We start from the raw sequence: 13,453 nt of genomic DNA, 5'->3' as shown, positions 1-13,453 counted from the left end.
TGAGCTCCCCAGTTCAAGGACAGGGAACTGCTGGAGAGGGGACAGCAAAGGGCTGCTAAGATGATGAGGGGACTGGAGCATCTTTCCTATGAGGAAAGGCTGAGGGACTTGGGGCTTTTCAGTCTGGAGAAGCGAAGACTGAGGGGGGAACTTATCAATGGTGATAAATCCTTAAAGGGAGGGTGCCAGGGGGATGGGAAAAGTCTTTTTTCAGTGGTGCCCAGTGACAGGACAAGAGGGAACGGGCACAAACTAGAACATAGGAAGTTCCATTTAAACATGAGGAGGGACTTCTTTCCTGTGAGGGTGGCAGAGCAGTGGCACAGGCTGCCCAGAGAGGTGGGGGAGTCTCCCACGCTGGAGCCATTCCAAACCTGCCTGGACACTGTTCTGCACAACTGCTGTAGGTGACCCTGCTCTGGCAGGGGGGTTGGACTGAATGATCTCCAGAGGTCCCTTCCAACCCTGACCATTCTGTGATTCTGTGATTATGTGATCTTTCCCTCTCCTGCACCCCTGAAACAGGAGGCAGGAGGGAAAGCATCACCTCCACGTCAGGCACCAGCAGCTGTCACAAGAGGGACGGGCCGCGTTTTTTAGCAAGCATTGCCGCTCACGAGCTGTTTTTCCCAGAGTCACAAGGTGCAGCTTTGAAGTGACTTCATCGAACTGAACAAAAGCTAAAACCAAAACCAAACAGAAAAACACAAACCAAAAACGCCTTCCTCCCAGCTTCCCTTAGTGAAATTAAATGTACCAAGAGCAAAAACATCTTGGGATTGAAGGAATGAGATAATTTTATTTCTGGCTTTGCTGCTGATCTCCAATGTCTTTTTTATCGCTCTAAAAAAATCATACTTGTTGTACAGTCATATTGTTCTGTTTTTCTTAAAAGGCTCTGGAGAGACAGGCCAATGGATGAAATTCTCTATCTATCCACAAAGCAGGCTTAAAAAAAAACAACAAACCAAACATAGAAAAGTGTAACCCTTTCTCATGTCTTTGCTCTGGAAGTCCATGTATTTGGTCTTTCTGAGAGCGCCACGCCAAAGTTGCCGAATGTGATGGCAGGTACACAATACCAAAAAAGTCTGGAGACTTTCCTGCTGTTTTATTAACACTGTGCCTACAACAAGGGACTACTGAGGACTTGCAGCCTTTATAAAGTACCAGTTTAATCACATTTAAAGCTTTATTTAAAAATGTGGTTTATAATCCAGTACCAATACTTCGATCCATCTATTAACTTTGCTTTACAGAGAAGTCATACACACAATAGAGTGGTTTGGGGTCTGCCATTTTATCTTTATGCCTCATTATCTGATAAAAATCCATGTCCCAATAACTGGGCTAAAACCACATGCAAACCCTGACGTTAAAGTTTTGCTCAGACTAAATAGGATCAGGACATCACTCTTAAGAGGCCGTATCTGAGTACTGTCATGGGAGTGAAACCTACTTGAAGGGACTTGGAATACAGTGAACCCACTTACAGGGGTGAAAAATTCAGTTCACTGTAACTCTAAAACTGAAATTTTACTTACGAGACTCATTTTGAAACTTGGTTGTGCCAAAAAAAGCCCCCCACAAAACCCAAACCCGAAGCAATAAATCAGCTTAGGAACCAATCTAGCTAAACTGATGCAATTCTGCCTTTAATCTCCCTCACTTTAAAAACACAGTTATTGCCCCGCTATCAGTAAACTCATTTGCTAAATCTATTTAAGGCGACCCAGCGCACATTTTCAAGAATAGGCATTCCTACGGTGAATATGCCAAATAATAAAGCCAGAGAGTTTTATGCCGTTATCTCATAACCCCTGGGACGAGGTAGCTGCTTGCACGTGTGCTCCCATTTTTCCTCCAAACCAGAGCGACACCGAAGATGGTCCAGATGACCCCGTCCGACTGCGCACTGCTGTGGACTGGGAAGGCACACAGTCTGCTGCTGTAGTTCAGGAGAAGCTACTTCTTGCTTAAGAGCATCAACATCTTAAAACAAAGTGACTCAGTCACATGAAAACTGCACTGGGAAAAAGCCGATGAGAAAAGAGTCATGCTCTATTCAGAAAATTACCAAAACCCATCAAAATACAGAGTAGAAATTGTAATAGCAATAATTCTTTATGTGATTTTGAATTTTTTTTTTTTTTAAATAAACACAGTATCTAATAAATGTTGTAACAACCAGTAAGGAAATGTTATCTCCCTTTCCCAGGGTGGTTGGCTGGCCAAGGAAGGCTAAGAGATGCATCTAATGCTACCCGCTAAATCAGCAGCGAGACCAGGATTAGAAATAAGGGATGTCTGACGTCATTTTATGCCCTGCTAATTTAGGTTCGAACGCTCTTAAAGACTTCAAGGCAATTTTTAGAAGACCTCACCACTGAGGAAGTTGCTGGATTCTGGTGTTCTTTAAGAGAAGGGCTTTCACTTGTCCATTTATTACCTCCAGAGTCCACAGATGCACCGCTGTGCCCATTCACTTGAGAAAATACCTGCATGTACGCCTCAGACAGTTTTGGGAGGTATTTTTATGATTCAAGAGTCTCAGTACTGCAACCGGACAATTTACTGAATGTCTGTGGTGCACCAGACCTGCACAAGGTTTCAGCAGCAGCAGATTCATTGGAGGGGAAAGTGAAGAAAGTGTAATCAGAAGAGCTGATTTGGGCAGTCAGGGCTTAGACTGACCACCAGCAGCTGCCGGCAGAAATCCCAGCTTCAGGATGAATCCCACTTGGTCACAGATTCCCTCGTCCGAGAGAGCTGATCTCTGTCATTTTTATCATTTGGAGCTGAGCATCTGGCGGGGGCTGAGTCAGCGAACTGCAGCACTGAGCTCCTTGAAACTAATTTAACTTCTGGAGGCGGGCAGCCGGCCCTGAGGAACCAGCAGTCCACCGATGCCTGGTGGAGCATACTGATGCTCCAGCTGCATTGCTGTCCGCCCCGGGTGTCCTGCTCAGCCAGAGGTGGGGAAGGACACGGTGCAGAAGGCACATCCCTGGCTTGAGCTGCCAGTAGAAGTTGGTTTATAGCAGGTGGGATTTACCTTTCACCACTGAAGAACTGGAAAGAAGCAGTTACTCAAATATTGCAAAGGTCTGGAGCTCGGATAACAGCGCTCACCTCCGTGCTCTGGTCCCTTTTAGTTTACTGGGATGTTTTTACTGTCTAGAGGTGAAGTTTAGGATAAAGCCCCTCTGCGTTAGGTACAGCGCAATCGCAAGACAAAGAGACGGTCCTTTCCTCAAAGTACTTATAATCCAAATAAAAGATTACACACGGTAGTTCGGTGTTGTATATATGACAACGAAACAGCCGAAAAAATGTTACAGCAGGTGTTATTGCCCAGGTATTTTGCAGGCATATTTATCTGCTCTAACAGCCACAGATTTTGGGCTGGTATATCCACAGCAATCCCATCTTGAGAGTGCAGTTTGGATCTCACTTTCACACAAAGTAGGTTCAGTAAAGTTGACAGAGATACCCATAGCATAAATGTGCAAGACACTCTCCCTTTTTGCCTAAGCTCCGGGCAATACAAAGGCACCAGCTCCAGAAGCATCCTTTTCCGAAGGAGACAGCTAGTTTTCTGAGGATGCCTCTTTATGACCTGGATTTTAGCATTGTGTCATCCAAGAGGTGGAGCATCACTCCGAAAGCCTCCTAGTCACCATCAGCGTTACAGTAGGTGCAAACTCCCCGAGCGTGGCCGAGGCAGCGTTAAGCACACGTTGCTGGCACATGTTCCTCTCTTTCATTATAATTCCATCAGCTTCTCCGGCCAAGTCAAACCTTTAATGAAAGTTGTGGATTGGAGAGGTGCTAAAATCTATAAATCCTCTCCTAAGTGCTAGTGGTTAGTAGTCAATATGTAGAGCATGTGCAGCTGGAACCCCTTATGTTTCATTTTTTTTGTTCTTAAAAGAAAGGGAGCCAATTAGCACTGACAGACAAAAGATAAGATGAAAGACATTCCCAATTTGCAATGCTTTTGTTTTGGTTGAGCGTGATTGCTCAGATTTTAAGCACTTGTCTCTAACACAACCGTAATCTTAATGACTTCTTCATAATCGTTTCAACATAAATTAGCAAGAATAGAGCTGTTGGGAGCAGGAGACATCTTTTCTTTATGTGTATGGGCACTGTATTGCTCAGTTGTGAGCTAAAGATTCTATATGATATCAAAAAGTTAATAACAATAAATAACAAAAATAAGAATAGAATGGAATGGAATGGCATAGAATAGAATAGAATAGAATAGAATAGAATAGAATAGAATGTTTTCAGTTGGAAAGGACCTACAACAACAACCATCTCGTCCAACTGCCTGACTATTTCAGGACTGACCAAAAGTTAAAGCATCTTATTAAGGGCATTGACCAAATGCCTCTTAAACACTGGCAGGCTTGGGGCATCCACCACCTCCCTAGGAAGCACCTTCCAGTGTTTGACCACCCTCTCCATAAAGAAACGCTTCCTCACGTCCAGTCTGAACCTCCCCTGGTGCAGCTTTGAACCATTCCCACACGTCCTGTCACTGGGTCCCAGGGAGAAGAGCTCAGCACCTCCTCTCCATGTCCCCTCCTCAGGGAGCTGTAGGAGCAATGAGGGCGCCCCTCAGCCTCCTTCTCTCCAAACCAGACAAGCCCAAAGTCCTTACCCACTCCGCATAGGACATGCCTTCCAGCCCTGTCTCCAGCTGGGTTGCCCTCCTCTCAAGGACCTTCCCATCCTTCTCAAGTGGTGGGGCCCAGACCCACACACAGCACTCCAGGTGAGGCAGTGCCAACGCTGAATACAGTGGGACAATGCCCTCTCTTGGCCGGTGGCTGTGCTGTGTTTGATGCCCCCCAGGATGCGGGTTGCCCTCTTGGTGCCGGGGCACGCTGCTGACTCCTGTGGAGCCCTAGGTCCCCTTCTGCAGGGCTTCTCTCCAGCCACCCCCTCCCAGGTTGTACTCGTGCCTGGTGTTACTCTGTCCTAGCTGCAGGATCCGGCATTTGGACTCGTTAAACTTCATCCCATTAATCATAGCCCAATGCTCCAACCTACCGAGATCCCTCCGCAAGGCCTCTTGTCCCTCAAGAGAGCCAGCAGCATCTCCCAGTTTGGTACCATCAGCAAACTCCCTAATGGTGCATTCAACTCCTTCATGCAGATCGTTGATAAATATGTTGAACAGGACTGGCCCTTGGATTGAACCCTGAGGACCAGCGGTGGTGACCAGTCGCGAGCCAGATGTAGCCCCGTAACAACTAACAATAATGCATTAACATCTTCAAAATGCATCAACAATAAAAGTGCTCTTGGACGGAGTTTCTCTATAGTGTGGATGGTAATAATGCCGTAACTGCTGCTTGGAGACTAAATTCTATAAAAACATCCTACCTGCCGTCTTGTCTGCTGATTGTGTATCCAAAAAGAGGATTGTTGACAAAGCTGATGTTCACTCCAACTAGAGGGGTCCCATCTGCTGTCATCACCTGGCCTCGAATCACACACGCGTGCCTGCAAGAAGGAGAAAAGTGATAAGGAATATTAAGTCGTTTGACAAATTCAGGTTTTTCCTCTACTTCTATGTCTGGGAATTCGATGGATTAGAACGCCCAGGCCTTTGAGTCCTGGAAAGCTGGTGGCCATGCTGTGTGTCTTGATGGTGGGATGCTGCTCTTGAAGACTTAGGAGTTGTGTAAGAACATTCAATACCTAAAAAGAGGTTTACCTTTATCCTATTCTTGAAAAGCAACTGCCACAGCATATACTTCATTAACTATGGAGGTTTGGGTTCGCAACGTCGCACTGGAATTTGCTACAACCAAGTTTCACAGTGTCTTGACAATATTGCCCTAATTAAGGGTAAAGCACATTTTAGAATCAAACAGAACAGAAACCTACCAAGCACCGCACGGACATATTTAAGGCAGAAAAGCCACAGAAGCACCCGGACCAAGGCTTGACAGCTCATTTCTTCCACGCTTGGGAAAGCCGAGACAGATAATTTGTGAGGTTCAGATAGCTTCCCTATGAACTTCTTGGGGAGCTGAGCACGCTAACAGCATGGGCTTTTTCTTCCCGTCTTCTTTCCAAGTTTGGTAGATTGCACTGTTTTATAGGCTACATCTATTCCAATTACTCTATGCTCTGTAACGTGCTCTCTTATCTACGGATTTCAAGGATCTTTACAAACATTGATTAATACCCCAAGGTAGGTATTTTACAGGGAGAGGAAATAAAGCACAGAGTGATTTTCTGTTGTCCAAGGTCACTCAGAAAATCTGCAGTAAAGCCAAAGACAGATTTTCTAGGTTCTTATTCCAAAGTCTGTTTCCAGACATCTAAGTCATTACCACACCGCTGCCTTAGGAGCTTCCTTTAAAGACAAAGCATCGCATGTCCGTGAGAGTGTCTGAACCCAATTTTTGACTGAAGGTAACTATTTTTCTGAGCAGCAACCACAAATTGTGGTGTCAGCAGGCTGAGGTGACCCAGTGAGTGATTCTCCTAACCGCTGTCCTGCTGGAGAGCAGAGATTGAAAGGCGATGTTTCTACAGGTGCAGGACCCGATCTCAGCTAGAGTAAATCATCCCAACTGCACTCACTGTCTACCCGCTTCAAGTGAGAAACGTCGCTTTCCCAGTTCACTGAGGCACAGGATGAGATGAGTAGCGTTTTGTAAAGATGATTTCATAAACACGGATCATCAGGGAAAGATCAGGTTATTTTCTTACAGGCCACCTAAAAATCTGATATTGTATAATGCCAGGAGATAAAGTATAATTTCTACTTAAAAAGGGCTGCACTATTTGTATATTCCACAGTACAGAAAACAGAGCATTTGTCAGGGAGCCTTAAACAAAACTCCTACTGATCTAAATGAGGAGCTCCAATATTAACAAAAATTCTTGAAGCGTTACCAGAATGTGTTGGCAATCTAAAATGTGACTGGATTCATATACAATTTTGGAACAGGCCACAGCAAAATGAGATAATCGAAATTATTTTTCTGTCACTGAATTTTCTCTGATATATCATCACAGACTTGTTAGAAGTCATCTTGGGAAAGACTTGAACCCAGCTCTGGAGCTAATAATATTCTTCATACTTCTATTGCTTCTTCCATTGAAGGCTCTAAGTCAGCTTTCCACGTACAAGAAATTTAAAATAATATTCCAGTATGGTATTATGCAGGCCGCTCTCTAACAGGCAGGCAAAGCTTAACTCAAAGGATCATGATGCCATGGAAGATGCTTGGAAAAATGTCAATGCTTGGAATAACCCCACTGAAGTCAACAGGTCACCAACTGCAGTGCATTTTTGCACAAAGTGAGTATGTCTAATCATGTGTCTGAGCTAAGAGCAGAAGCGAGTCCTCTTCTTCCCAGATTTTTCCATGATCCCCTCCACCCTGTCCCATCTCCTTTTCCATCCTTTAGAGAGACCCGAGGAAGGGTTTCAAACTGTCTTCCCATCAAATGGCTGCACGTTTTGTGAAAGGCAAGGAATCACTACAGACTGTCTCTTGAAGAGTAAGACCTGAGCCTGAGGGACTCAGTATTCTGAATTACTGATAACGTACTGAAGCCAATGCTGGAACTACGAATATTTTAAAACACTTGAGAGAGAAGATCATACATTTTTGTGGACCTCAAAAGAATACTTCCACCTGTTGTTTCTTCCTTCCAAGAGTTAAAAGCAACCAAAGGAAAAAAAAACCAACATGTTGCAGGTGTCTCTCCTGCTGTCCTACATAAAACACGTGTCCAGGCACTTGCAAACTCCTAAATAATATTGCAAGCACATTGGCCGAGATCCTCAGTTCGTGTTAACGGGGGGATGTGCTTTATATCAGCGAGCATCTGGTCCATTACATATCCCTGACAAGTATTTCTTCAATAACAAGCACCAGCACAATGTGGACAAAGAAAGAGCTTCCTCTCGCCTTGGCAGCTGTAACAAATGCGTTTGAGGTCCCACCATCCAGTAGGAGATGCGGTTCCCATTCCAGACGATGCTTCGCAGCACTGCACTCCAACTCCATTAGCACATCTACTTGCTGACTAACTCGGACCACACTGGCACCTCTTCTCAGAGAAGGAACTCGTCAGCAAGCCCAGCTGCATCCCCCATCCTCCCGAGGACTATAACAATAGCGTTATTTACACGCTCTAAGGAAAGATGTTCCCACAAAGGGGACATCTTTCCCCAATCGCAGTGAAAATAGAAGCTGGAGGAACATCCAGAAATCTGAGTTCCGTTCAAAGCCGGAGGGATGGAAACTGGAGGGAAACCAAAGCCCAGGCTCTGCCTGATTAGAGTCTCAAATCTTCTCCTTCCCTGGGTGACAAGATTTGCCTCACATGGGAAAACCAGTTAATACAGTGTGTTAGAAGCAGCTGGCTTCTCCAGTGTCAACATGTCCTTTCTGGAGGCAAGATTGACTACCCACAACACATCGAGCCCCTCAGGAACCCAGTTAATGCTAATTTAGGCAGCTATTTCCTTCAGAAGACCTTGGTCTAAATGCAATTATGCTACAAACAAGTTAAGTGGTACTGCTCTAAGATGCTCAGCTCCGCTTAGAAGGTCTCCCAATACAGTTACATAAAATTATCTCGCATGTTAATAGAAAAAAAATGCTTCCATCAGTCTAGGCCTGCCAGTTCAGAGTGTTTTCTGCAGTTGAACAAAATTGAATTTCTCATAGCTGGAGCCTCATCTTCCCATTGAATTATTAACAGATTCCACCTATCGCCTCCGTTTGGTGGCTTTTTTGTTTGTTTGTTTGTTTTGTTTCCTTCACTACTTTTACATGAGGCTGTATGGATTCTTGTTTTACACTGATAAGCAGTCTGCTCTTTTCTTCTTCTTTATTTTGACCTTTCCCTTTTTTTTTTTTTTTTAATTTGTCCATAAAATCTTCCCTGAAAGGCCAAATCATTGTCCAAATGCTATCTAGAATGCCAGATGGCATATCAGACAATTTTACACCATCGCTTTGTGAAGTCGTTCTTTATTCCCTAGAAAATGAAATTAAGTCTTCCTGGTAAGATCTGGACGGCAGTGGCAAAACAGAGAGGGGCGCATCGATGCCTTTGCCTTCCCATTGCTCAGCTACAAAGGAAGTTCGACAGGCTGTCAACAAAACTCAACCAGACAAACCCAGCTTTAGAACAGAAGCCAGAAAAGTAAATTCCCCAAAGCCAGTTCACATTATGGGAGTACATTAAAGATTTTCCTTTAATACTCACTCTGATCCAATATCTCATAATTTAGACATTGGCCCTTCCGGTACTTCTTATGCATAGACGTTTTCTGCTGACGCTGCACTTGGCACTGGGAAATAGGCAAAAATACTGCTTCTGCTAAACATTCTTCACTGGGAAGAGAAAATTCCATGCATCCTAAACCCCCTTTTGCTGTAAGAAATGTATATTCTTTCCTTGACTGAGGATAGGCGCCATGGGAAATCTCACCCCAATGGATTTCTGCAGCTCTCCACAATATTTCCACCATTACTCATTGTGCCTTCTCCTTTAAATGTTTCAGATGTGTGGAGATGGTTATCATGACTGCTTAGCCACCCTCAGCCAAGTTATCCATAATAAATATTTTAATTTGCCACTATAAATCTCTTCATCTCTTTGAACTTACTTACCACTTACATATTTTACTGGTATATGTGTATGTGTGTATATATGTCTATGCGCGTATAGATGTATACATATGGGATTTACCCTTCTGCTCTGGCTAAAATTTCATCGGAGCACCATAGAGTGAAAATCTGGAAAGTTATTACTTATTGGGAAGAGTGTTATTGATGAAATTAGGTGATCTCAGTGGTATTTCTCCCTCTGCTACAGACTTTCTGTGCAACACTGGTCATGTCTGTACGTGTCTTTGTACTCCACCTGCAAAACAGCAACTGAAGCACATCCCCTCCTTACAGAGACAGTAGAAGGATAATTGCAGTAATCAGCTAATCCCTTCCACAGGGATTTTTACATTCTCATGGCACTTCTTCTGTGATACACTCAGACACCTTCCTGATAAGCGCCTATAAATACAGTCGTTCGTTACAAACACCATCTCATGGCTTTGGCTGCTGTGACCTTTTCGCTTGATAATGACACAAGATGAAGCAAAATGTACCTCGTCCATTTTGGGTTGAACGCACTTGTCTCACGTTAAACAACCTCAGGGCAGCCTAGTACGAGGACAGACAGAAAAACTTGGTAGAATGCCAGGTAAAAGCTAAGGGCACCACGATCAAACACATGGACACGGAGAAAACACCTGAGCTGAGAGATGAAGGACAAAAGAAGAGGGAACAGCAGAACATACAGACCTTCAAGTGCATCGCTTGTGGCAGTATTTCCCTCAAAGGCTGCCTGTAAGAAACAAGCCCTGCCCACTTGCCTCTTAATTGCGCAGAAAAAAGTCCTAATAGTCTCTTCTTGAACGGAGTCAATCCCTGTCTGGCTTCTTCTGATCAGTTTAGCTGTAGGAAAAGCTTAAACTTGAAACATGCCTACTGATCTTAGCTGCCACCTGAATTAAGGAATTAACGTTAGGAAAAAGAATGGAAAAGATCCTGTGGAGAGTTCCTTGTTAAGCAAGAAAAGCATATTTATATGAAAAAAAAAAAAAAAGGAAATTAAAGTGTAGTCATCCAGAAAGACACCCCCCACCACCACCCCAGATAGCACAAGTGAGTTTCTGAGAGGGTTTGGCACACGTTGGGCAGCTGGGATACAAATCGTTAATTAGGCTCAGCAGAGAAGGTCTCCAATAAGGGGAGCGCCGGAATGCCAGTGTCAATCTGACACAGGGACTTAATGCGTTGACATTCGACAAAGTCCCCAATGGGGACTTGCTAAACTAGCACTGCCAGGCATGGGTTGGACAAGTCCTGCCACTCAACTTTCTGAGCAGCTGATAGAGTGGGAGACCCAGGAGAAAAAGAGCGCATGATGAAGAGCAAAGTTTATAGAAGCTCAGACCAGGCTCAATAAAAGAAAGTCAATTCTAAGTTGTCTGCAGCAAAAACCAGTATCTGCTCTGTTTGTTTAACCTACTCAGCAAAGCTGTTTATAAGGTCCCATCACCGAAGGGGCGGGAGATGCTGGTGATTACGTGGGTATGGTCCTTAACTGCTAACCTTTTGCAGGAAACCTTCTACAGTCCTTTAGATATTCTACAAAACACACAGTAAAGCCAATGGGATTAAATGCTCCAATGAAAACCCATCACTTAAATTGTCTTAAGTGGGACAGGAGAAAAAGCCACACTTACAAATGTGGCTAATGAAGTTGGGATCTGAAGTACAGAGGAAAGCGTTTATTCATCAAGATGCCGACAAATGCCCGACAAATTTGGTGGCCTTCTAAGAACAGGTTACAGCGGCAGTGGAAAAGGGAAGATCAACTGATGTCATCTACCTGGACTTGTGCAAAAAATTTGACACCGACCCACACAATATCCTGCTCTCTAAATTGAAGAGACATGGATTTGACAAATGGACCACTCAGTGGATAAAGAACTGTCTGGACGGTCACACTCAAAGAGTTGCGGTCAACGGCTCAATGTCCAAGTGGAGAGCAGTGACGAGTGGCGTTCCTCAGGGGTCAGTACTGGGACATGTACTATTCAACACCTTTGTCGCGGACATGGACAGTGGGGTCGAGTGCACCCTCAGCAAGTTTGCCAATGATACCAAGCTGTTTGGTGAGGTACACACGCTGGAGGGGAGGGATGCCATCCAGAGGGACCTGGACAGGCTGGAGAAGTGGGCCCAAGCCAACCTCATGCAGTTCAACAAGGCCAAGTGCAAGGTCCTACATCTGGGTCGGGGCAATCCCAAGCACAAATACAGGCTTGGTAGGGATTGGCTGGAGAGCAGCCCTGAGGAGAAGGACCTGGGGGTGCTGATTGACCAAAAGCTCAGCATGAGCCAGCAATGTGCGATCGCAGCCCAGAAGGCCAACCGTATCCTGGGCTGCATCAAAAGAAGTGTGGCCAACAGGTCAAGGGAGGTGATTCTGCCCCTCTACTCCACTCTCGTGAGACCCCACCTGGAGTACTGCATCCAACTCTGGAGTCCTCAACATAAGAAGGACATGGACCTGCCAGAGCGTGTCCAGAGGAGAATCATGAGGATGATCCGAGGGCTGGAGCACCTCTCCTATGAGGAAAGGCTGAGAGAGTTGGGGCTGTTTAGCCTGGAGAAGAGAAGGCTCTGGGGAGATCTTATTGTGGCCTTCTAGTACCTAAAGGGGGCCTACAGAAGAGCTGGGGAAGGACTTGTTACTAGGGTATGTAGTGACAGGACGAGGGGGAATGGCTTCAAACTGGAAGAGGGCAGGTTTAGATTAAACATTAGGAAGAAATTTTTTACTTTGAGGTTTTTAAGGCACTGGAACAGGTTGCCCAGAGAGGTTGTTGAGGCCCCATCCCTGGAGGCGTTCAAGGCCAGGCTGGACGTCAGCACCTGCGTAATCTGGAAAGTACTTAATGAATGTTGTTAGGAGTTTCGTTTTTCTGCTTGGGAGTTTTCCAGCCTTGAGTTTTGCTTTCTGCACACTCCAGGAGCTCCTGGGTACATAGGCACCCCCGAGACCTTCTAGTGCCAGGAACGGGATGGTACAGCATTTCGATCAGCCCCTGGCCTGATCCTGGGAGCACGCCCGAATCGCACTAGGGAGATCCTACTCAAGAGTTTGTGCTCGGTAATAAATATCCAATGTTTCTTAATATTTGTTAAAAACTGCACCCCAGTTTCTCTAATGACTGCACACAGGACGTCCTTCTACTGCCACTTGTGAAAGGGGAATTTAATTACATTACGATTAGCAATGTTATGGAAAGAAACATAAAAACGGACTGGAACTTTGCTTTCACAGAGTCCTGGGGGTACAAACTCCACATAGTGGAAGTAAGTAGCTGCATATATTGCGTTAGTTTATTAAATGGAAATAATGCCACGCTCAACTCAAAAATTCACTTTCAGCTGAAATAATGCTGTACTATATAATTTAAAATCAAAAGAAAAGGGCAAACATTGAAAAGGCATATATTTATATATATGCCCTGTACACTGAAAAGGTAAGTTTTAAAAGTACGCTTTCCTGTGCTTAAAAGGAATAATTACCAAAATAAAAAAATGCTAAGTCTTTGAAAATTCCTTATTATTCTCCTACATTTCAAAAAGCTATGATTTGTAGCTAATAAGTAGTTCATTTAAGCAGAAAGCAGCAAAAGCAGAACAATGTCTTTGGAAGACAGCAATGCTGGGAAGGAGGGAGTTTGAAGAGGTGCTGTGTTAGCTTGGTTTAAAATATGGAAAAACATGACCATGTTCTCATCAATGTTGGGGGCTGACCTGCTGGAGAGCAGCTCTGTGGAAAGGGACCTGGGAGTCCTGGGGGACAACAGGATGACCATGAG

General features: G+C 44.6%; 1 protein-coding gene across 1 annotated transcript in view; it reads right to left on the bottom strand.

Annotated features, from left to right (window-relative positions):
* Positions 1 to 13,453, bottom strand: part of TENM4 (teneurin transmembrane protein 4) — a 376,063-nt gene that overhangs the window by 85,233 nt on the left and 277,377 nt on the right. Inside the window, exon 16 of the mRNA XM_009881209.1 lies at positions 5,398 to 5,517. Coding sequence (XP_009879511.1) covers positions 5,398 to 5,517 — 120 coding nt within the window. The remainder of the gene's footprint in view (positions 1 to 5,397; positions 5,518 to 13,453) is intronic.

The sequence above is a fragment of the Charadrius vociferus genome, unplaced genomic scaffold (genome assembly GCF_000708025.1).
Source record: "Charadrius vociferus isolate BGI_N301 unplaced genomic scaffold, ASM70802v2 scaffold1, whole genome shotgun sequence".
In the NCBI taxonomy this organism is placed as follows: Eukaryota; Metazoa; Chordata; class Aves; order Charadriiformes; family Charadriidae; genus Charadrius; species Charadrius vociferus.
Note: the sequence above shows the minus strand (reverse complement) of the source record. Positions and strands in the feature narration are given on the sequence as shown.